The sequence below is a fragment of the Struthio camelus genome, chromosome 4 (assembly GCF_040807025.1).
Source record: "Struthio camelus isolate bStrCam1 chromosome 4, bStrCam1.hap1, whole genome shotgun sequence".
NCBI lineage: Eukaryota > Metazoa > Chordata > Aves > Struthioniformes > Struthionidae > Struthio > Struthio camelus.
Window position 1 is genome coordinate 27,019,326 of NC_090945.1, and position 25,823 is coordinate 27,045,148.

Genomic DNA, 25,823 nt, shown 5'->3' on the forward strand with positions numbered 1-25,823 from the left:
ATTTAGCAAAACATGTTGTAAAACCCTCAGATTTGTGCGTCTTATGACACTTCCAGAGAGACACAAAGATGAGAAGAGAACAAAACAGGAAATGACTTAACTACAAAAGTGAGAGGAAAATCTGCTCATAGTTAAGTGCCACATTTGTTATTAAGTTCAACCTCTTCAATGCTTCTGTCTCATCTTAACTCATAGTTTTATTCAAAGCTGAATATAGTGACATAGCCATCTTAAAGATTTTCAAAACGCAGTATTCTTCTTACCTGTTTAGGCTGTTCTATGATTTGAAGATACGGTCCATCTGCTAACGTAAAAGAAAGAAGAAAAGTCATAAGGCAAATTATATTTCTATTACCATGACACATAGGTTACAGGGGTAAAGCTGATGTCCTCAGATGTCTCGAGATAAAATTTTTGAAAGCATCTAAGCATCTTCAAAACTTAAATACAATTTTAATAAATAACTTAATCACTTAGGAGTCTATCATTTCCAACCTTTAGTAAGACTGGTCAGGTAAGAAAGGAAGAATTAACTCACAAAGGCTAATTTTAGCTCAGAAGGCCTAGAGGGGCAACTAAGATCACCTGGTTAAGACTATCAAGGGTGAGTAAGAACACTCACCTTTGCCACTGATGGCAGCAGCCTGGCCTTCCTGAGGCTAAGGTTAGCTTTTGTATTTTGCAGAGACCCTTAGGCTCTAAAGGCTATACTCCCAAAACTTTGGCTCCAGGGCTTCCTACTGATGAGGTGTTTCTGAAAGTCTAGAGAGCGCCAATGGGAAGTACTGAGGTATGAGAATATAGGAGGAATTTAAGCTGTTTCAACATGCCCTAACAGTCAGAACCACTTTAAAAAAAAAAAAAAAAAAAAAAAAAGGAATTGAGGAGCTAATCCATTTATTTCTTTTCATAATTTCAGATATCCTTTAAGATCTACTGTTCTCCTGCCTCTCTAAAACCACCAGACACACTCTAGTCAACCACAGATGCAGACTCTATAACATACGATACCAATACATACGGCTATTCTCTTCTAAAACTCTGTGTCCTTCAAAGGAAGTCTAGCACAAAAAACTAAGTCTTGTACTCTTCCCTGAACAGTGGCTAACTTCACATCATAAACCTCTCTCAAAATTCACCAGTTTAAACAGCCTTCAAGCAGACCTTAAATTCAATGAGAACTGCATGACACCAGAGGTAAGAATTAATCATCTGATCAAAGCTTAGCTACAACTCTGATCTTGTTTATTTACTTTGAAAAGGAAAGCTCTCAGGCCTGTACAGTTGTGAAATACCTCTTAAAATGCAAGCCATTCTTGAGTCTGAAAACAACATTTCTTGAAGGTATAACTTCTTTTATGTCTCCTGATAAGCAAAGAGAAGGATTCAGATTTTGATGCTAAAAATGTAGTTGTTAACAAAGCAGATACCAAATGACAGCTTTGCTATGAATACCTACATGGTATATTGCCAGCTATATCCCATTGAGATTATGTATCATCACTTAAACTCCACTAAAGATATTAATGCTAAAGAATCTACCACGCTCACTAGGACTCATGAAATTGCTCTCCAGAGCAGACAAGCCACAGCTATATGGCAGAACCTACGAGCATACGTAAAGCATATTGCGCACTACCAACATCCAGGAGCAGGTATGATCTGCTGCTGCACATCTGCACCATCTGGAAGCATCATGCCATTGAGCTACCTTAACTATTTGGCTGAAGCATAGAACTACTTGTACTTATGTCACTTTCAATCTGCCATTAGGCCTAATGTTCAGTAATCGTTAAAAATGGCAGAGGACTCATTTACTTATAGTTTGTAGTATGACTACATGTATTCTTCTCCACTCTTCGATACAACTTCAATAGTTTACAACTTTAGTAGAATAGGTCTTCACAACAATTTCATATAAAATGATCTTTTATTCCCCAAGCCCAACACTTGTCCTGAGAAAAAGTAAACATCGCAACCAAAGGAGAAAAAAAAAAAAAAAAGAAAACCAAATCAATCTGGAATAGCCATGCAAAACAATTGTCCTAAGACCATATACATATCTTCTTACATTAGAAAGCACAACAAAACATTTTGGACTTCAGAAAATTTTAACAGATGTAGGGCAGTACTCAGTTTTATTGTGTTTCTTTTTTTTTTTTTTTTTGTGCGTGAGTCTATAACACAGAGTCAAGATGAGTAAAGCTGGGCTTAAGTGGCCCAACTTTACCAGCACTTAAGTGCAAAACTTATGGTCAGAGCACTTCTCTAGCGCTTTTCATGCCTTACGCAGCTCAAGTTTTCTACTTTAACAATCCAGAGGCCCTGTATCTTCTGGGCATTGACAGAAATAATTCACCTTAACTATAACTGTGTTACTCTACTCTCTACCAACCCCCCAGGACAGGACCTGCCAAGTAGGTGTTCCTTGGCTCTTTTCCCCTTAGAAATTCATTTTCAAGGCATATAAGTGGGATTAGAATCAGCACAAAATACTACTGCTCTCTGTTAAATGCCAGCTAGAAAAGGAAATGCTCTTTTATCCAACAACCAAGCAGTTACGGCAGATCCCCAGGACGCGGTAGATCCAGGTTCAACCCTTTCCTCAGCATGGGGGGTTTCAAGCTCCAAAGAGAGGGATTTGCATTATAACGGCATACTGGAAAGCTCAAGGGGGATTCTCCATACCATATCTCACACACCAATACAAGGAAAGTACAGAAAGAAAAGGTGCTATATAAGCGTATAAAAGCAAATTAGATGGCCTGTTAACATTCACCCAGATTATATGAATCATATACTAATGCATTTAAAACAAAGTTTTGTAAGGTCTTACTTTAGCCTTTGGTTTTTGTGATGAAATATTCTCTTTTACTATGACTAAATAATTCTCTGATATAGCATAATGGACCGTTCCTCACGAACCACTGGAGTTAAACCACCTGGTTTTCTTTTGAAATACGTTTTAAAACATGCGTTTTTTTTTGAACTAGATCAGAGTAACCAGGCAGAGAAGGCACTCTAATGCAAGGCATTTAATTACACCAGAAATACTATTCAAAAAATAAAGCAGCAACATTCAAAGTGCCTTTCAAGCACAAACGGCATACTGCTTTGACTCTAAAAAGGATTTTGCTTAGCAGAAGGTTTTCTACAGCTGTCTTCACTAGACTCTGAATAGTTTCCAGAAGTACATTAGATAGGTTGCCTAACATCTGCTGTGTGTGGTTCATTCCCTCCCTTTCATCCTTTCCCGAAGGGGAGGCGGAGGGAAGCGTTCAGTGAAGTGTTTTGCACAGGGAAGTTTTTAATTGTTTTTTTGTTTCTATTAGTAGGCCCGTCTGGTCTGAGCAGAGAGCAGGCAAGTTGAAGATGTACACCTTGTAAGCAGAACAAAGAATGATGAGATTTGGGATGAACTTTTGTACCTCTGTTCTAGGCTGGGACCAGCCCCAGGAAAGCTGTTTGCTGCAAGTTCTTGTTTAACAAGCAACCTTATTTTTTTGTGTTACACAGCTACAAGAAGGAACACTACTTAATGCATAGTTCTACTTTTGCCCGGGAGAGAGGCTGAAGCAGCGTGCAGTCATGGAGCTGGCCTCTACACAGGGATGAATCTCAAGGTTGCCAAGAGCCAAGTTTTGGCATGAGAACTCCGCATGATTCGTCTGGCACTGCCATATAGTCAGAGGGCTCTGAACTGCAATTAAAACCTGCAGTCCTCCAACCTGGAGAGGGTTTGGTGCAGGCTGCCACGTTCTGGGATGGAGCCTAACTACTTTCAGCGCTTCCTTTTCTGTCTTCTCGCCTCACTTGCCACAGACCAACTCACATCCCACTGCCTCCCCTCCAGCCTGAGTCACAGTCCCACTTCCTCACATCTTCTTCAGCTGCTACATTTCTTCATTTTCCTTCCTGCCTGAGTCAGAGGCCCTCCTGCGTCTCAACACTCCCACTACATGCGTTCTTTCTTCCTTCCTACAGGCCTCACCCTGCACACGCTTCCCAAAGGAGCACCCATCTTAGGTTCATTCTTCCCATCACAGCAAAGTCAAGGAAAAAAGGGTCTGAGCTACCCCTGCAAGACTGACGGCAACCGCAGGAGTGGTGGGGTCCCCTTTCTAACAGCTTACCTTGTATCTGAAGCAATTCCTTTTAATCTGCAACCAACTGCAGTCAAGCCCCCCACCCGCACCTCCTCTCTGTGAGTGAGTCTCCGATACTGGTAGCTGTATTGCATCTCACCCTTGGAATTCGGTGCACTGTTTTGCCCTGTGGACACAGCTGAAATTGCTCACAGCCTCTAGATCTTGATTATGAGACCCAGTGCCAACCCTCTTGCATCTATCCTGGCGGTGGTACCTTGCCCACTAAAAGCTCAGGCTCTAGATCCAGAGTCTTATCCTTCCTAAAGCCTACCATAGCATTTGCACATCCTCCCCATCAGGGCTCCACCCTGGCAGGAACACTCTCTTGCATCTCAACTCTGCGGTGTTTAAAGCATGACTTTTAAAGCAAGTAGCACACAGGCTTTGGTTAACCCCTCTCCTCCTCCTGCTCATTCTTCAAAATATAAGCGCAGCAGATCTAGAAAAAAAGAGCAGAAGCTTTACACAGGTCTTCCCACACCGCAGAGGATTAGGACCATGGAAAATGAACAGCTACCTCATCTCCGGCAGTGGTCAGACTTCCTTGCTTAAGAATATCTTTCTCTTTAAAAAATAGGATCAAGTTTTAAAAAGTGCCTTCTTACCACCCCTTTTCCTTCTGTGCCTTTCCCATTTCTCAACAGCAGCCATCGCAGAGAGCTGGGCAGAGGAGGTTAAGGAAACAGCAGAGATTAACAATCACCAGAAAACTGTAATTTCAGCAGCCTCCAGGCAATACTGTTCAGCTGCTGATGGCCCTGCTTCAACTTCACAGGCTTAGTCTGCCTGCCATAAAAAAAAAAAAAAAATTAAAACTGAATAATTGTAGCTGTTGGCACGGAGAGCAGAACCCCTAAAAATCAGAATAATTAACTAGTTTTCACAGACATTTTCCCAAAGCCATCTCTAACCTGCACACAGACTGTTTTATGTGATATTGCTGTCAATGACCTTGTAGAGTGAGGAGGAAGGAAACAACATCCAAAATTATAGAACCCTTTGCTCAGAGCTCTGCCCATTTCCTCTGCAAATTAAGGCATCACTGTCCCTCTGCTAAACAGCGGACATTATACTGATGTGTATCTGCTTTTACATCCCCTAAATAGGTGCTATGGATACTGCTCCCTCCATCTTCATCACGGATTAGTAGCTGACTTTGTGTATTTCCCAACCAGCCAAAGAACAGTTTGACTTCAGGCCGCGCTGCCCTTGCAGTGGGTGGTGTTTTCAACACATAACTCAGTCCTGCAGTTTGCACTGTTATGGCACTTGCTATAAATACATCCTTTTGTCACCAAAGGCACACAGAAATTACTTCTTTTTCTAAATTTAAATGCAAATGTAGAACTTGAACCAAGTAACTACAACCAGCTTTAGAGCCAAAATAACCAAGCACTTACCATAGTTTTTACTCAAAACTGACATAATTGAGAAGGAGAAAGAAGTGAGCAAAGACACTTTAGCACTGACAGCCACACAGAGAAAGTCCTTGTCCTGTCACCTCAAAGGTTTTCTGCTCTTACTGTAAATATTAACGTAAGAGCAGAACATCTATCACTAAAAAGTCCCCAAATTCCCCAGCTATTTGTTGATTCAGCTACATTGGCACGGTAGTGCAATTCACAGTTATATATTAAACCTGCCTGCCAACGTAGTAAGTCAGAAACTGTGCATTTATGAATGCAGAGAGTGAAAGATGCAGGCATGACACCAAATCACAAACAACAGACAGTCTCTTTGGTTCTTCAGGTTTAAATCAGCCAGCTGTATGAGAGAAAAGTCCTTTCTAGAACAGTTATTGCACCTTCACCATATCTCACTGGGGGTGCTTTTGGGAAGTCCCACGTGAAACGTGTAAGCGGTCTTGTTGTGCAGAAAGAAGTAATTAGTTCCTACTTGAAAACAACTAAAATTAACTCCTGCTTCAAATTATTAGACTACCTTATAACTAAAGAGCTAATCCACCACGACACACTACAATCTGAAGTGGGGTAGGAACTGAGTGTTACAGTGATATTACTCAAGAAACAAAATCACTGTAACAAAGTTAGATAGCACTGAAGTGATCAACCTTTTCTGAAACTTAGTCATAAGTTTTTGTTTGCGATAACCTCAAATCCACCCTCCTTTATTACATCTTACTCTGTACACAGTAAACTCAACACTTATTCTGTAGTGGACAAGAGCAGTGCCATGAAAGGGGGAGGAAAAAAAAAAAGCAGTTTCTGTGCAATTTTGCCAATTAAGGGCATAGTCAGATTTAGAGTACTATGGGAGTCTTCCGCGATTCCAGATCTCAGTGTGTTAAAAACAGCTGTTTTCTAGTTTAGACAGGACACATATCTGAAAATCAGCTTTGTATATCTGAATAACTTGTATTGAATGAGTCTGGCATGAGGATTAGAACGTAAGCTTAAACAGTATGTGTACAAAGGCTATCATTATAGGAGTATGTGAGTTCCAGTAACCATATTTGTCCCACAAGAACTCTAGGGGAACAGTTAAAAAAAAAAAAAAAAAAAAAAAAGGACATTTGATGAACAAGCCTTTTAATCTCAAGCAGATGAATCTTACCGAACAATTTTATCTGCATTAATAAAAACATACTGCAAACAAATGATTGCAAAATTCATTTGTTGGACGCTAGTCTATATTTGTCAAGAGCTTTGCTTATCAGAATGAAAACTTATCTTGAAATATAATCATCTGCACCATATGTGTTTCCTGATCCTTCCTCATTACTATTCAGCCAAGCAAAATGAAGTTTGGTTTAAACTAGAAAACACTGGAACAGTAAACAACACCCCTCCTGTCCCCCTCCCCCCCCTTTTTTTTTTTAAATCAGCTTTTATTCTTATGTTAGGGTGGAATTTTCCCTATGAAGTGAAGCAAAAGGCTCGCTGCTTATTTCATTTTACCCTTCACACTTTCATTGCAGTCAAGTGCACCACACATCTCAAACAACAGTCATTTTGCATTTTCAACAAAGGAAAGTAATCTGCACTATAGAAGACACCAGCTCCTTCCTGATACAACAGAGACTCGATCAACAACCGAAAGCTGTCATGTTGAAAAATACTAATATCTGTACTGGAGAGAGTAATAAAAAAAAAAATTGAGAAAAGCCTCAGGATTACCTAACTAAAAGTAGTACTAAAAGTACTACTTACAAAGAAATTCAACAAGCAAAACCAGTCCAAGGTTGACCAAGCAGCTAATATTGGCTAAGATACAATATTCTTCTCTTTCATATTCCCATCCTGACACTATACCAGGAAGAACTGAGTATTAGACCTTGGCAGAACACTATTTACTTATTTTCAGTGTTTGGTGGCAAAAATCTAACTCTGAGCTGTCAAATGAGTTTTATTATTCAGGACATTGACAGGTACTTTTAATATCAGACTGCCATCTTACAGGAAATAGAGAAGTCACTGAGAAGGAAAAACAGATGCAAATGATACAGGAAGCAGAATATACCTTACATTTTATTAGTGAAAAACAAGCACCTCAAGATTTTTTATAACAAATGAAACACTGAGAGAAAAATAGAAGTACTTGTTGCACTTTGCAAACTGGCAATGCAAACACTGGAGGTTGCGGAGGATGCAAATTTAGAAAGAAAAAAAAAACCCACACAAAATAAGTTATAAAAACAGGTCACTCAAAACTGCTTGATCACTCAAATCATTTAACTGATGGACACTTTCAGTTTCTGTACAAGCCAAAAGAAAATTGGATTTATCTCACTGTTGAAACTGTTTTAAGGGGAGAGAAGAGATGCTTAAATGGTGTAATAAAAAGTCAATCCAAATTAAGTGTGGGGGACAACTTTGGGATATAATATTGTGAATACAATAGAGTAAACAAATAAGCCTCTGAAACTGTTGTGAGGGGAAGGAAGAGATTTTTTTAAAAGGTGAAATAAAAAGTCAATTCAAAATAATTCTGGTTGACAATTTTGGGACATAGTATTATGAAATATAGTAGTGTAAACAAACAAGCCTCTGAAATTGTTCTGAGGGAAGGAACAGATGTTCAAAGGGTGTAATAAAAATTCAATCCAAATTAAGTCTGGTTGACAACTTTGGGATATAATATTACGAAATACACTAGCATAAACAAACAAGCCTCTGAAAAGAATTCCTTCCCAGAAGACAAACTGGAAAAAATGGCAGGAAAAGCACCACAAACAAATAGCAACAGCTCCTACCTGTTCGTAGTGGTAAGTCTGAAGTGATGTAACTTGTATTATTAAATATTGTATTCATTCCCATGAACTGATCCATTGCAAACATCTATATTGAAAGAGAGTTTACTCTTATTACTAAATATACAAATAATTTCATAAAGCATCTTTCAGCAGGGAATTTCAAAGCTCTTTGCAAATATTGAGACTCCAACCATCCCAGTGCAGTATATAAACATTTTATATCTATTTTACAGGTGAAGGAACCAGATCTCAAAGGTTCCTATGCACCAAGCCATCTCTGTCTTAATGATGTAGCAGCAGCAGAGCTAGCAAACCTGTCAGCACTGGCCAAGTTTCATCAGTATTATGTGACTGTACTGACCTCAGCACGCGCAAGCAAAAAGCATGCTTAGGAACTGCTATGAGCTATACATTCAAAAGAGAGCTTAGATGCTAAGATCTTCTGAAAATCTGATGCTAGATGTCTTGTCCAAGACCTTGCTGAGAATTAGTGAGTTTTCATTTCCACCTCTGTGATTTAGCCCCACCAGATCATATTCCTTATTTAAATACATTTACAAGCTCTAATGCAAAAAACCAACACCATCAGATTATCTTTTTAATTTTTGTTTTGAACACTAACAAATCCTAACCCACTGTAACTGCTGCCATGTCTAAATCTATCTTTTTCCAAAGCGGAGCAAGTGCAAAATAGAAAATCCGCTCTTATAGGAAATGAAGGTGAATAGAGATGATCTCCCTATTGGGACCTTTCACCAGTCTCACAATTCAAAGGAATCATAAAGTGACCTAATAAGAGCCAGATCAATGAAGAGCTTCTGAAGAGCTAGGCCTACTGATCTGCATGAGTGAAGGAACATTTTAGTCACCAACGTCAATGAAAAATCTCACCAAAAATGATACAAAGCGGCCTTTTAGCACATTATTTTCATATAAAGTCCGGTGCCCACCATGGAGGGAATTCAAGAACAAGTCTCACAGGCAGATAGCACACAAAAATAAGCATGTTTTTCAACTGCTTCTTTCAGCAGGCCTGGTTTTCCTTTACATTTCAGCCATTTCACCATGGCAAGGCACTTTACAAGTCACACAAAGCACTGGCTTAGAGGAGGAAAAAAAAAAAACAAAAACAAAACAAAAAAACCCAACACTATATCCCTCCCAAACCTGATTCCCACTAATAACTAGAATGCTTTTATATTTCCATGCTGTTATGCCTAGGAATTGACATGGCAATAAATATGGGAAGAACCCAGCACAGAGAGCTGGGATAGAATACAGGGATATTGAAAATACACAAATCCACTTACTTGGGGATCAGACACTCCCATAATGTAAGGATCTTCTCCTGCCATTTTAAGTCCTGAAACACAAAAGCATGATCAGAACTATTATTTTGTTCAATGTACAGCAATATAGAAAACAACAACACGTTAGAGCTGAAAATCCCATCTATGACCCCTCTTACATTACTTATAATGTTAATGACTTCTGAAACACTCCTAAAATTCCTCAGTATTTGCAAGGAATAGGACAAAATAGGCTAAGTCTAGGAGTTTCCATTGTCCACGCCCAAGCAACTTAAAATCCCAGCCAAAGTTCTGGAGTCAAAATTTATTGCAGCTTCATTAAAAATCAGGAATTAACTTGTTTCTGTCTTTGCCCTGAATATTCTGTCCTTGCAGTCTAGGCAAAACCGTTACTATAGTTTAGCAAAAGCAGGATTGTTCATTTTTATACAATAAAAAGACTACAGAGCATCCATGAATTAACCCCAACAGTTTTCTTGTGAAGTACTAGTGAATGTGAGTTTTAAAAAAAAAAAAAAAGGACAAGAAAGAACATCCAATTTTTTTTTCTTTAAATAAAAAAGGAGGCAGACACTGAATAACTTTGGAGATCTGTACTTCCAGAGGTCCACAAGTGCTCGGCACCCACAACTCTTTAATGTTGACAATGCTTATTATGGATGTACAACTTCCCTATCCCTCTACCACAGGTCTTCACGTGCTGGGAAATTTTATCCTGCCTTATTTTTCCCAGGGCCATAACAACAAGTCAGTAGCAGAACATGAAAATTATCTCAGGAATTTACTAGGTTTGTCCTAAAAGATGCATGTTATTTCTTTTCATTTAGATATTGTTAAAAGGATTAGAACTTCACTTGTGTTGCTCTTATTAAAAAAGGTTTTTCAAGGAAATATCTACAAATAAGTGTAGTCCCGATTTTAAGAGATTCATGTGTCTGCATACAGGCAGATACTCTAAATAAGGGTAATAACTAATAAAATAGAAAGATGTCCCTGGCTTTTGTCTTTCACCACAGTGAATGTGAACCATGTTTTCCAGGAAAGAAAAGCTAATTATGAAAATCTACTGCCTAATGCAAAAGACGGTGGCAAGCAATTAGTAAACCAGTAAAGAAAAACTGAGTCACTAAGAACCCTCTACATGTTTTAGAAAGGCAAATATCAAAAAGAAAACGGCAATACTCAGGTACTTCACTCTGACAAAAGCTCAACTCAGCTTGTTAACAAATTCCAAAGATGGCATAGGGCCAGCGTTCCCACATAAGTGGAAAAAGAAAGAAAATTTAAAACGGTGAAATAGGAGACACTAAATACACATATGCCTTCCAGGAAAAAGTGGTCCATGAAGATAAAATTATTTCTTAACTTAGAAAATAAACATACTCTCCTGTTTATAATTCAATTTTAGAGAGTAATATTTACTAGGTAATTTTGAATTGCAGTATTTGAGCAAATATCAAACAACTGGACATAAGGTCTCAGTCACAGTCATCTGAGCTGTGCTTCATCACCTAATTAATACCCTAGTACTTTAGCAATGAGAAAAGTACCAGTCAACCACATTACCTCACAAGCACATTCTCCAAAGCATTATTTTCATTAATGATTTGCTATTGCTATCAGTCTTTATGGGGATAAAAGCCAACGTACAAAGCATTTATAACAAAATCTTCAGCATGTAACAAACTTTACTGACATGTTTTTATTTGACATTTCTGTTCCATAAAAAGCACATAACCCTCCCTGACCAGCTAACTAGCTACTGAAGTCACTGAAAAAACGGTATGTTATTTTGTGGCTAACACTTCCCCATTAAAGGTATAGATATTATGAAAAACGATCTGAAGACCTCAACAGCCAACATTTTTTAGGAAGCATCAGAACATACTCACCCTACTGATGCACACCGATAAGCTAACTGGGAGTGCAAATGCCAGATTTCTTCTGCACAAACAGAATAAAAACTGGTCCTAAAGGTCTTGTTTTGTGATCGCTCATCTTTAATCACATACTATTCCATGAGTCACAAGCAAAATTGTATTCCAAAATAGCTAAAATACCCAGATAACATGGTAATTACGCTTGTTCAGAGAAGAAAGGTTCTGAGGAACAGTGTAAAATCAGTAGCATCTGCCCACTTGCTGGTTTGGTAAATCCATATTTCTTTGTGAAAGTTTCAAAGCATTTCACAATTTTTTCTGTAAGCCCAACAGGATAAATTTAACAGCATATCCTATCATCCTTGCCCTATTGTAGTTTATCAGACTGCATCACTCTTATGCGGCAGAGCTCTGTGGGGGAAGCACAGTTCTCACCCCTTCTGTGTTTCCTGGTCATGTTTACAGTTTTGTGATACGTGCCTTCAACAAAAGCAGATGCAGTATTGCGGAAGACCATTCAATGGACTTTGATATCACAAGTTAAAATCCGTATAGAAACGGCACCTATGCTTATCTGAATCAGTCCTTCAAATTCACCTCACCAAAATTGTCATTTCTCTTCTTCTGGCTGATGCAATGAAGGAGAACAGCCTAAGAGCAAAGCAGCGGTCGTGAAAGAAGGCAGTTGCACTCTGAAGGAGCAAAATAGCTTGCTACGTGTTGCACAGTAGCAGTAGCTATGCACTAATAAGTTCATAACCAGGTATTAAACACGCTCTCTCTGGCACCAAAAGCAGTGCCTCTTTTTTGATCTCTTTCGTGTTCAACAACAGTCAAGCAAGGGTTATGGGAAACGCTAAAGACGTTCTCTCTTGCATGAATGCTAAGCCCGTGTGTTAGAAGCGCAGGATGATTTCAGTGTGCAAATGTATAGTTTTGTGTATGTAAACACACACTTGACTGTCTCTTCCGGGACTAGAAAAAAATTAATCCAGCAGTTTAAAACGCCCATTCAAAATGACTGAAAACGCTCTCAGTTTCACTTTATGTTTTGCCCTCTTTCAAAACAAAACAAATGACAAACACGTTCCAAGAAAACTGCTGCCCAAATAGAATTTGTTTGCTTAGGCTCTATTTATTTAACAAATCCCTAAGCTGCTGCGTCTTACAAAAAATGTGGGATAAATCCAGAAAGATTCAATAAAATGATAAAGGAAAAAAAAGGCACTGGTAGAAAAACAGCATAACATCAGAGACAGCCTAAAATTAGTAGTATTTGTCTTTAGTTGTTCTCTGCCTTTTTTGCCTGAATTTCTAAACATTTTCCCTACATTTCCCTACATTAAGTGACAAGATTAACATCTACTAGGAGCAGCTTTGTTAATCTCCGCCTACAAAGAGAGCTATGTGAGCTGCATTTTGGGTCACAGAACGTGTTTCTCCAAGTTACCTTTGCTGCTGTATGCAACTTAGAGAAGTCAAGTCAAAAATGCTTATTCCTCATTTGAAGATTTGAAGATGATCGAGATGATAATTGTTTTGTGGAAGTTTCTGCTGCCATATGCACATAATCTCGAGCCCCCAGACACTCTACTGCAAACTTGCATCTAGAGTGAAAAAATACCCCTACATCTACAGGCCAGAAACAATCATGACAGCCTACACCCCGGAGATCCTCTGAAGTCTTTCAGATATTGGAGCACAGGAAATAAAACCTTTCAACTCATACTATTCTTTACTATGAAAATTCAAGGGTAAGTGAAGTAACACCATTTAGCTCCTAGCACTATGAAAAACCCTAAAATCCAGCTAAATTTGTTCAGAACTGTACTGCTGTGCTTTGTGTCTGTGTGTCTGTCCATGCATGTGTGCACACTACTCCTTTGTTCCCACAACAGGTCAGCTAGCTTGGCGGAAAAGGTTAAAAAAAAAAAAAAAGACACATCTAGAGTACTGTGTCCAATTCTGGGCTCCCCAGTACAAGAGACACATGGCACTACTGGAGAGAGTCCAGCGGAGGGCTCCAAAGATGAGGAGGGGACTGGAGCCTTTCCTCCTATGAGGAAAGGCTGCGAGAGCTGGGCCTGTTTAGCCTGGAGAAGAGAAGACTGAGAGGGGATCTCATCAATGTGTACAAGTATCTGAAGGGAGGGTGTGGAGAGGATGGGGCCAGACTCTTCTCCGTGGTGCCCAGCGACAGGACAAGAGGCAACGGGCACAAACAGAACCACAGGAAGTTCCATCTGAACCTGAGGAAAAACTTCTTAAACTTCTTTCCTGTGAGGGTGACTGAGCACTGAGTCTCCTTCCCTGGAGATATTCAAAACCCGCCTGGACACAACCCTAGGCGATGCGCTCCAGAGGACCCTGCTTGAGCAGGGGGTTGGACTAGATGATCTCCAGAGGTCCCCTCCAATCTCAGCCATTCTGTGACTCTGTGATTTTGCAAATTAATTTGGTGTTAATTTTAGAGTTACACTGAAGCAAGACAGAAGAAAGTCAAAGAGTCAATTAACCACATCAACAGATAAACGTAGTTACTTCTGCATAGATGGATGACAGTAGAATTGCACCAACCTAACCAAACCAGAAAGGGCACATAATGGCAGTTATTTTGCATCGCTGCTCTTCATTAATAACTGAATGATATCTGGTAAAGTTACCTACAACTGGAATTACATAGGTTCATTTATTGTCTTCTGAATACTTCTTTTAAAGTCTTCTGATATAAAAGCTACAAATCAATCAGGCATTTAAAAAGGCAATGTCATACCTCATGTACTAATGCAGGAACAAGAATTCTCTTTTCTGCCTACCTCAATAATTTGATTTCAGAGCTCTTCTCTGCTGCTTTCCAACATCCACTATATCTAACTGCCTTTTAAAACAAAGTAAGATAGTCTTCTCCAAACAACTTTTGTTAGCCCCTAATTTCTTGGAGGCCAGTTCCTTCCCTCCAGTGTTCCTCTTCAACTCACCAGCTTGAATTTTGAGAAGGTGCCAAACCATTTTCCACTTTGATACCAGTATCCAATTCAGTACATCAACAAGGAATGGAACTTTTTCATGTTACCTTTCTACGGACCAGCAGAACCTGATGCAAATTTCTTCATCTGGGAGAAATTAAACTTTGATGTCCGATTCAGATGCTAGTCTTCCCGCTATTTCAGAAAACATTTACAGACACCAAGCAGCTGCATGCCTTTTAAAAAAGTAAAAGATCTTAAACTTCCTGAACAGTATATACTAACAAATTAGGAAGACCTCTTAGTCCCTCAACCAGGAAATGAAATAATTTGAATATTACCTCAAACAGTTGCAAAAATAACTCTGCTTCAGTCCCCCAAATCTACCTATTCATGTTTTAAAGTGCACTTAGAGATGAAGCTAATGCTTCATATAGGACCAGAAAAAAAAAACAAAACAAAAACAAAACAGACATATGCTTCCTTTCCCAGACTTTCAGAGAATGACATGGCAAGCAGGTATCTTGTAATCTCTGTTCTTTGAATATGAGTGTAACGTAGTATGCAGTTCTGAGAGATGAAGGACAAACAGCATCACCAACTTCTCTACCACACAAAGCTCTACCTCATCATAAAGAGGGTGGTGTCTGGGGAAAACTGTTCACACTCATCTCTCTCTCTCAAACTTTCTCTACCTAGAACCAGCTACACAAAATCAAAGCATGTAAACTAATACGACATGATACCCTAGTGATATCCTCAGAAATTAAATGGAGACCACCAGCGTTAGGGTATCTGCCTGCTGCTGTATTTTCAAATAAAAGTATTAAACTATCCTTCCTAAACTTGTCCATTATTTTTAATGAGTTCAATATAAGGACAGATTTATATTTTATGGAAGATCACTTGGGTTATAACACAGAGTGGATTAACAGGACCATACCGAGATTAACACATATTCGATAAAAGGTAGACTGAAGAGATGTACGTCAATAGATGATGACCTCTGAGCAATAAAGATCATTATATTCCTGGACTGGAATTACTCTGACGGTTTAAAATAATTTCTGTATTGAAGGACATCCATCTGTGATTTTATGAGATATTTTACATAAAAGAACAACCTCCTTTCACCTTTCAAGGCTGGGATTCAGAGAGCAAACGTGGCCTCGAGACAAGAGAAACACAACTACTACACTTCAACTGACTTGATATTTTGAAAGCCCAGGCTTCATGCAAGTTTTCTAGCATGCAGTAGTGGTTTTTCTTTTTTCCTTTACCTTGGCCTTCCTGGGAATTTACTTGTTAAAAAAAAATTCTTTAACTGAATACTGAAAGAATGGAAAATATGAAATTTACTGTGATTATGCTCCCAGCCAGTTTATTTTGCCTAATGAAAATAGAGAGCAATAAGGAAGAAAGAAAGGCAAAGACATTTTTTTGTACATGTTATATCAGAAGTATACTTATGCTACATCATAACTATGAAACATGGCAAACTATCTGTTTGCAGAGAACTGTATTTTAATGACAGGCATCAAGTTCTCTGAAATCCTATGGCAGCTATGAAATCTAGAGGTAGAAACAATAACTGCTTTACTGTACAATCCTTTCAAAATGTGTTACCTTTCAAAATGTGTATCTCTTCCTTGTTTGCCAGAGCCTCTATTTAGTTCTTCTAACGATAACTACCATCCTTGAGCTTCACTTTCCTCTCCTTTGCAAAATATAGCCTGTGCCTGTATAGGCACAACTGTTTTAGACCAGCACTTCCCAAATGGGGCTGCAGGAAATGTATTATGCAATAGCACACAGATAAGGAGGCGCTGTGAGTTGCTGGGTCAGAGCTGGAAGCAGGGCAAGAGCCATGGTGAGAAGGTTTTTGGCTAGAGGAAAAAGCAGGCTGCGCTGACAGGACAGAGATGCTGATCCAAGACTCTCACTCTCAGCTCCTCATCACTGCAGTGCCTTCAGGGTCAGGATCATGCCCACCACCTTCAACACCCAGCCTGCTCGCCTTAGCTCTGGTCACCTCTCCGCAAGTTCATCCAGCGCTTTGTTTCCAGTAATTCTCCTGTAATGCAGTACTTTTTCCCAAGATACAATCCATCGGAGCACAGCTCCAGGGCAAGAGGTTGAGAAGTAAAATAAATTCTTAGAGAGGCAGAAGGAAAAAAAAAAGTTTCAGAACTGCTATTTTCTGCCTTTACCCAAGACAGTAGCCAATAGATATACAGCCTTAGGTCTTCCAAAGCACCAGAGAGGACACATGAGTTGGGTCATGAACCTACAACAGTCAGTCAGACAAGCCTTATTTTTATAGTTGAAGTTGTGTGTGGCCTTCTAATCACTTTACATTTTAAGGCTCAATAAAAGACTTTTTTCCTTGAGGAAAAATAAAACCCGTGCTTGTTAAAAGCAACAAAACAGTGGTAAGAATATTGTATAGGCAGGACTCCAAACAGTTGCCAGTATTTTGAACACTTACTGTCCAAACCTGCTCAAAGCAAGTCTATGCAACGAAGATGTAACAGCTGTTAGCTACCAGCATCATGTACTCCCTTCACTGTTGCCACTGATAGATCTACTACAGAAAAGAAAAAACACTGGAAGAGGAAGGGGAGAAGAAAGCAGCCCCCCCCCCATGCCAAATACTAATCAAGCAACATCTTACTACATAGAAGGTTTTACCAGTGGTCATTTTATTTACATTGTTCTCAAATACTCATTTTGCTTGGACCAGCTCTAATAAGTTATACTGTCCCTTAAGTCCCTCAGTAATGGTTAAGACTGGACCAAACATTTATTGTTTGGGCGAATAGTGTCCTGAGCAATAGTCTAGAAAAAATGGGAAAATGCAAGCTACACGTATGTACACACACACACACACACTTCTCTTTAAAAATATATATATTAAAAACATATGTATATAATACCTATATATACTACAGACAACAATCCCCTGGATTCTTCAAACTAGATGATATAAGAGATGATAGACAAATAGTTTTCTGAAACATACAGAGTAGATAGAACCAAAAAATAAAGAAACATCATGTATACTTTTGCTCACTTTATTGGTACGAACCTCTTATTAAACAGGAAAGGAAAAGCATTTTTAAAACCATGAGAAGTGACTGCTAACTCATATAAGTTGACAAGGAGCCATGTCAGCTATGTTTTTTGAAAGGATTTTTAACTCATTACAGAAACTGACTTGGGATTTGCCTTTAAATGATATAAAATTATTAATACTTCTTCTCCCCTCTATGGCTTCAAGACCAGTTTTTTATTTTGTTTTATTTTGAGGAAATTGGATTCTCAGTATAAAACTCAGCAATGATCAATTTCTGTAAAAGAAATATACTGAAGTTTTTTTTTTTTTTTAAACTTTCCTTCACCTACTACAAAGTATAACCTCTGAAAAAAAGATTTATGCGTAATTCCTCAGGATATGAGTGAGAAAGGGTTTGTCCAGAGAAGCATTTTTATCAAATACACTACTTTTCTCTGCAAACTATCTCACTTGTCCTTAGACAGTTGCAGCTAAAATAAAGCTACTTAACCCAAAATGACACTACATGCCTGTTGTTTTTCTAATATACCTACACAAATTGCCTCTTCTTTTTATTAACCAAGTCTGCTTATTACTTCCTGTTAGGTGAGACTTGGGAGTTCTGGCTCTGTATTTCTAAAGGTAAAAAACTGTCGAGGTTAACGTTTTAAAATATTTTCAATCAAACATGCGTTATTGGACAACAGCCACAGTCTCTTTAAAAATAGTAAAAAAAATTACCTATGTAGGAAAATGAAATTGATCAGAAATACTAAAGAAAGATTTCAAGAGTGTGTGATGTTTTCATTCAGAACTGCTAGGTGCTGAATTCCTGTAGGAAATCTAGAACCAGATTTACTATACCAGATAGCTGCTATATTTAAATAAAAATCTTTAGTATGAGGAAATTTGGCAAATAGTAACTATACTACATAGATGGTTGTTTTACTGAGTATCTTTATGCAGGGAATTTTTGTATGTGTGCTTTATTCCTTCTTCAAATGCCAAAATAGTGATGCAACATGACAAGAGGATATTCTAAGATGCTGTAAACATATAAAACGTATATGTAAACATATAAACTGTTTTTCCAGGTTCTTGTCAAAATAACATGAGAATGTTTTTGCCAAAATACACTGAAAGCAGCTTAAATGAAAGGAATAAACAGCACTCAATTGTGGCAAACACATACTCCAATATATGTAAAAAGCTAAGCATGTGTAAAAATATTGAAGTTCGACACAGCAAAACAGGTCAAAAGACTGCAAAGTATTGTAGCCACATGGGGCGGTAACGTCACTTGGACTAGAATGAACGTCATTTTAAAACGCTTTTACTTTTTGGTACAGGTTAAAGAGTCATTGGACTTTCCTTAGAAATAGTTCTAGTTTATACAAGGTAGGTCACCAAAGTCAAATTCTAACTGTAAAAGCACACATATGCCATTTCATATGCCTTAAATAAGGCAAGAGTATTAAACCCCAAACCTTTTCCTTCTTTTGGAGAAAGGACAGTGTTTCTAAGGAGCTAAAAGACTAACAAACACAAGATTTCAGAGGTCCAGTTCAGGTAAGGTCTGCCGTGTGGCACAAGCTCCGGTATGTTACTGGAGACACAGCTCCCCACCCCCCCACCCCAAACATTTAAAGAACAATAGCTCCAAAAGCGGGTTCAGAGAGCATCGGGTTCAGAGAGCATCTAGCTCCAAAAGCGGGTTCAGAGAGCATCGGAGGCTATTACCCTTGCAACCACAAAGTCAGCTAAGGGACTCTCAGCAGCCTTTTGCTTGCAAACAGTCCCTGAATAGTTAACATGAGACAAATAGTCAAACAGGTACCATCAGTCAGTAGGCCCCTACAGGTAAATGAGCACAGAGCACCATTACAGTATTCCATGAGAGCCCTAATTTTGAAGGTTTTCAATCCTACTTGACCTAAGGTTTAAATCTAAAGGTGCAAAGCAGGTCACAGGTTACTAAGCTTTAATATGACTGTGTTTTTCAGAGAAATAGCAAAATTCCCTCAGTCATAATTTTCTACAGTAATCTAATCTATTAAAAAACATTTAAACTAACACCGAGACTAGAAAATATCTGCTCGCTTTCTTTTTATTTCATTTGTGTATTTTAAAAATTGTCCATAAGCCTGCTAGCAGACAGAAATATAATAAAAAATAATAACAATAATAAAAAAAAGACTCAGACCTACTTTGTTCTTTTCTGTTGATACCAGTACAGTTTGCTTTGAGGATTGAATGAAATACACAGGTATTTTAGCTTAGCTAATTCTATGTTTTAAATTAAAAAAAAAAAATTGCCACTGCTTTTCACTAGAACATGAAAGCTAAAACGGGAAAAAAAACGTTAAGTAGAAGCAATTGAAACTTCCTCCCAGCACGTGGTCTGTCAGCTCCACCTAAGCCCTAAACAAAGGATTTTACTTTGAGACTAAGCTCATCTGGAACATCCTTTAAGGCCTCACCTCTGAAACTGTCAATAGTGCTTCCGCAAGATATACGAGCATATGTTTAAGTTATAACACTGCAGAAGATGCATTGAATTATTTCTGTGCCCAAAACGAGATGCAAACTTAAATGCCTGGCTGACCTAAGGGCACAATTAATGACAACTGTAATTACGATGTTATCAATGTAGAACTTTTAAAAAGGCTACACAGCTAATTTAATGGACATAAAATTACAACTTCCATTTCTAAGATACCTGGGTCAGAGCTGACAGTGACCAAGATCAGAATTCCTCCTATCCATTACCTAACCCCAAACATTTTCTCCTCTTGTTTCATACCTATGTTATTTTGTCACTGAGGACCAAAGAAAAACTACCAATATGTAGAAAAAAAAGTTTCAAAGAAGCTAAATTTAGACTTTACTTTAGTTGCTTAAGGAAATAAATATGTTTTTCTCTCTTAAGACAAACACTTCTGAATCTAGAGCTGGCAAACATTTTCAGCACCGAAAGGTGGGAACATTTCAGCGGGTAAATTTTGAAGTGATCTATGAAAACATAGAACAACGAAACAGTATCTCTAAAGACTGCAGAATTTTCTGATCAATAGCTACAACAGCCTACCCTAAGTTAGTAAAAAATACATTGTTTTTCACTGTATCTTTGCAACTTCTATACAACATTTAGTATGGGTGTGTGTAACTACAGAGGCAGTCTGCACCACCGAATCTTAAACACCCCCGGCAGTACGGAGCATCCTTCATAGCGAAGACTCAAGCGTCTTCACACTGGGTTCCTCTGCTTCCAGGGTCACCAGTGCTGATGGGCAGGGTAACACAAATTTCCTAACTGCACTTATTTCTGGACCTTGCATGTCTCCATGTGACAGTTGCTTGGGGAGGTGTTGGGAAAAGGCAGTGCTGGAAAGCAGGAACTTTGCTTCTCATGAAAATTCAGAAATTTATTAATTACCAAATTCAAGTCAATAGCTGGTTGTAGGTATCCGTTACTGAATGTTATGAAATCACATAACAACATCTCACTGAAAAAAGCAAATTACATTATTTTTAAAAGATTAAGTACATAATAACATTGAAAACTAATTAAAATAATTGTTAACTTTCAATAAACAAAGCAAGAAATTTTTATACCTTACATATGAACGAAATATTGCTGTCTGTTTTCTACCCTCTCACCCCCTACCAAGGTGAGAACAAGGTATTGCTCTCTCCTAGCACACTTTTTTTTCCAGGAAACTTTTCTGATTTCAAATGTATACCAAAAAAACTCCATCTAGATGCTAATTTAACTACGCATCTCTATCAAGTATGAAGTTTATCTGCTACAGTATTATTTTTTAAAACACACAACTTGACACAAAATGAAACAAAGCCATTCTCAGTTTCATAATCTTAACTCTATCCAAAACGTACTCATTACTCACAAGAGAAACCAGTTTGATTTGTGATAACTACTGTTAAATGGACACTTCTTTCTTGAAAAAGGGGACAAAGGGTGGAAAGGAAAAGGCTTTCTTTTTCCATCGACTGGTTAATACTTCAGTTTAAGTTGTTATTTAACAAGTCTTGCGCATATCTCAGCACTGAGTTTCCTTGAAATTTCCAGGTATACCCTCTGGGGCAGATCCTGACAATAAAAATTCAGCATAAATGTCACTTAAATTACTGAGCCAGGAAAGCTTAGAGAAGCTGAGAATCTACAGGCTCATTTTTCCTCTTTCATTTTCTCAAATGTAGTCCTAACTGTACTGCTCAACTAAACTGTAGTACAAAACACTGCAGATAACTAAGACGTCATTCTAATTCTTTCATAGAATGGGCAGCTGCATTCTCTCTTGAAAATATAAAAATCTGTCTTTAAACCAGAAATATATTCTGACTAGCATATTATTCCAATAGTTCTAGAATATCAACAAAACCCAGACCTACATTTTCAACCGAGTTGTGCGAGCTTGACAGTGGCAGTTTAAGGCTGCCTAAGGTGGTGTAGCACCTGACTCTAGTGAAGTATAAGGTGATGTAGGGTATAAGGCGATTCAGCAGAGAATACATTCACTTAATATTGACTTAATGTTATTGTTAAAAAGAATAAATGAAAGGAGGACTTTGAAGCATAGAATTAAACATGCCTAACACATTATGCGCTTTAAAAATATGTGTTACTTTTCAAATGTAAAGATTAGAGCAAAGATTAGAGTATTTTTAACATAGAGTATTAGAGTATTAGAGTTTTTTATTAGATTAGAGTATTTTTAACCCTTAGCAAAGATTAGAGTATTTTTAACAGGAAGCTGAAATGCAGCACTGAAGTTGTGATGACCTCTAGCCTTAATCCTGCAAATGCTTACAGGCACTTATATTTTCACTCCTTTGAATGGAAGTACATACCAGTATACCGTATTAAAACGGCAGCCAAATAACACATAGCTCATCTATACTGAAGTTCAGAAATAACACTCTATTTTGTGTTCACATGGAAGAAGTCAATAGAGCTTCTTAATTGAAGAAATCAAAGCAGAAAGCGCCAACAAGTAAAAATAATGGTGAGGATGAACGGTTGAATCTCCTCGTTTTTAAGGCCACATGTAACAAAAACAACCATTCAGATCATACTTTTATATCATTGGGAGAACATTTCAGTTTCATTACTTACTAGTGCAATTTTAAAAAAATCCACCAGTACACCACATCCGAAAGCAGCTTTTTTTTTTTTTTTAAATATTCTTTGCGACATTCACTTGAAAGACCTTCTGCAATCCCCACCCAGGATCAGGACACCAAGGTGCCACCGGCAAAACCGTCTGCATGCTAACTTTTCCCCCCTTAAGGCCAGACAATGACCGTACAACCACAGATGCTCCAAACTGTTTCTCAGGTCAAGCCCGAACGCCACCTCTGAAACCAAACGCGCAACAACCAGCATACCCTTTGACAGCAAGCACCCCGCTCCCCCGTCAGCAGAAACGCCTCTCCAACTTTTTGCGTTTATTTGACAGCAGTTCACAGACATCTCTTCCAGGTTAGGACGTCCCCTTACAACAAACATCAGCAGAAAAGCCCACTGTAGCTGCGCTTTAAGAGTTATTAAACAGAAGAGTCCCGACGCGGTCCGTACGCGAACACGGAAGGCGTTGTTTAAATCCACAGCAAAAGAGAAAGCACAGTGGCAAGCAATCGCCCTGCCCAGAAGCTCCGCACCGGGAAGCGGAGGCCGCTCGTGTCGCCGTGCCCCGGACGGCGCCCGCGGGCAGGAGCCGCCTGCGCTTCCCTCTGCCGTGCTCCACGTCAGGCGGCAGCCGCGCCCGGCGGCACGGACGAGCCGCGGCGCCCGTCGCAGGTCCCCGAGCCCGCCAGGCTCTGCCCTGCGGCGCCCCCCGCCCGGCCCGGCGTCACCTCGCCACCGACTCCGCGCAGGAACGAGGAAGCGCCGGCAAAAAGGCGAACGGGCGCCAAGGAAGGGCAGGAAAGAGAGAGAGAGCAGCAAGCGACGGGCCAGGGGCTGCTGAGGGCTCACCCGGGGCAGGGCTGGAGCCGTCTCGTCGCGGTCGTCGTCGCCGTCGCCGCCGTCGTCGTCGTCTCCCGCTGGCGGGGCCCGGCCGCGCGTCCCTCAGCGCCGCGCCATGTAACCGGCGTGACGCCGTCGGCGCCGCCCGCGCCCTGGCTCCGCACGGACTTCCCCCTCCGCCGGCCCGCTGGCGAGGGCAGCTGAGCGGCACCGGCCTGCGGGGCCGCCGCCGCCTGCGCAGCCGCCGCCGCCGCCTCCACCTCCGCGGCCACCCGCCTGCCCCTGCCCCCCGGCCCGCCGCACTTCCTGACTGGAAATTCCCGCTGACGCTCCGAGAGCGCAACGGCCGCGCGGGCGGGGCGGGGCGGCAGGCAGGCAGGCAGGCAGGGAAGGGAGGGAGGGAGGCAGGGAGGGAGCGGGCAGCCGTTGGGGGCGCAGCCGTTGGGGGGGGGCAGGGAGGGAGCGGGCAGCCGTTAGGGGGCGCAGCCGTTAGGGGGCGCAGCCGTTAGGGGGGGGCAGGGAGGGAGCGGGCAGCCGTTAGGGGGCGCAGCCGTTGGGGGGGCAGGGAGGGAGCGGGCAGCCGTTAGGGGGCGCAGCCGTTGGGGGGGGCAGGGAGGGAGCGGGCAGCCGTTAGGGGGTGCAGCCGTTGAGGGGGGCAGGGAGGGAGCGGGCAGCCGTTAGGGGGCGCAGCCGTTGGGGGGGCAGGGAGGGAGCGGGCAGCCGTTAGGGGGTGCAGCCGTTGAGGGGGGCAGGGAGGGAGCGGGCAGCCGTTACGGGGAGCTGCTGTTGGAGAGGGGACAGGTAGAGAGGGCAGCTGTTGGGAGGGACTGGGAGAGAGCAGGGAGCCATTGAGGGGCAACTGTTGGGGGGGGCAGGGAGGGAGTGAGGGGGGGCACTGTCAAGGGGGAGCTGTTGGGGTGCAAGGAGAGAGCAGGCAACTGTTGAGGGGGAGCACTTGGAGGGATGAAGGAGCACCTGTACAGCACTGAACACTGCCAGCCTTCTTTGGAGGGGCTCTGTCTGTGGCTTCTCCCACCTCACTATGCTGGAAAAGCGCAGGAGGAAAAGCCTACCCTGGGCAAGGGAGGAGACAGCACGGAAGCAGGCAGGGCAGCGCAGAGCTGAGGAAGCGTCTGCCACCCACCCCTAGCTGGCAAAATCCCTCTCCCAGCTCCCAGGGCTCTCAGAACTGCTCTTGATCGGACAGGCCCTCAGCCTGAAGGAAGTTGTGTGACTACATGAGCCTTTTTGGCCTGGAGGAATTACCGCCACCACAAGAATAACCCTGTCCATGTTGAGTGACCCACGGGGATGCTGTCAAGACTTCTGTGGAGTCAGGCCTAACCAGGTGGCTGTAAATGTTTTTTTGTTTGTTGACCCCCAAAAAGTTTCTAAGGGAAGAGGGAATACACGTAGAGTGAATTTAAACCTACTAACATAATGCCTTTCTGTTACTTTCCTTTCATGGATCCTTTGTAAATGGAGGTTTATTCACTGCCCACCACCAAACATCTGAAAACAGTGCTGAGCAGGGGGTGCAGGCTACATGCCACCGTTGTTTGGTTTTTTTTTTTTTTTTTAGCTCCTGGCAGAGCAGACTTCCAGGTTAGTGGAACTTCTGTTAAATAGCACCAACCATCAATCATATACTGATTTTTTTAGTATCAAAATCTAGTGCCTTAGTACTGTAAGCAAATCTGTCAGGTAGATCTAAGGCTGAAGGGTGTACTGTCATTCAGCTGAGCGATCCTAACTGACCAGTACCATGTTTGGCCAGTCACAAATGTCGGATGAAATATTTGAATTTATTGAATTTCTTCTGAGGCTTAAACCTCCAGTTTGCTAAGAGTGAGGAGCATCTCAGCTTAGCAGCCAGTATAGCTCACCTGATGTGTGTTAGGCCAGGAATTCAACCATGCAACAGGGGAGTGCTGGTGGATGACTTTTGTTGTGCTAAGACTCTGCAAGGTAGCATATCTTCACCAAAGGATTATTCCTCTGAGAGATGAATGAGACTAGCAAAAATCGTAACTGAAAAGAAGGATAAAACAAATAACTTAATTAAATGGTGAGACTCATTTCTCTTATATTGAAGCAACAAACTCACATCCAAGGCAAAACTGAGGCCAAAATAAACAAGGTCAAATGATAAACAATCTGGGATAAAATCTGGTATATACAATAATATAATTATTAATAATTAATATTATTAATAATAATTAATTAATAATATAACCTGGGATAAACAATCACTGGGACAAA

The 25,823-nt window shown here is 40.5% G+C and overlaps 2 protein-coding genes across 8 annotated transcripts in view; one reads left to right on the forward strand and one right to left on the reverse strand.

The window, feature by feature from the left end:
- Positions 1-23,840, reverse strand: part of NFKB1 (nuclear factor kappa B subunit 1) — a 61,778-nt gene extending 37,938 nt beyond the window's left edge. The window contains exons 1-4 of one of the 7 annotated variants that reach the window (XM_068941993.1): positions 23,571-23,840; positions 9,672-9,724; positions 8,362-8,446; positions 264-304 (exon numbers count right to left, since the gene is read on the reverse strand). In XM_068941993.1, the coding sequence (XP_068798094.1) occupies positions 264-304; positions 8,362-8,446; positions 9,672-9,716 (171 nt within the window). In that variant the 5' untranslated portion in view covers positions 9,717-9,724; positions 23,571-23,840. Of the gene's footprint in view, positions 1-263; positions 305-1,295; positions 1,330-4,753; positions 4,815-8,361; positions 8,447-9,671; positions 9,725-11,563; positions 11,611-22,981; positions 23,181-23,570 lie in introns of those variants that run through there. The other 6 variants (XM_068941990.1, XM_009689349.2, XM_009689348.2 and 3 more) reach the window with 6 other exon arrangements.
- A 631-nt stretch (positions 23,841-24,471) lies between these two features.
- The window catches only part of SLC39A8 (solute carrier family 39 member 8), a 74,303-nt gene continuing 72,951 nt past the window's right edge, over positions 24,472-25,823 (forward strand). Inside the window, exon 1 of the mRNA XM_009689346.2 lies at positions 24,472-24,909. Coding sequence (XP_009687641.1) covers positions 24,853-24,909 — 57 coding nt within the window. The 5' untranslated portion in view covers positions 24,472-24,852. The remainder of the gene's footprint in view (positions 24,910-25,823) is intronic.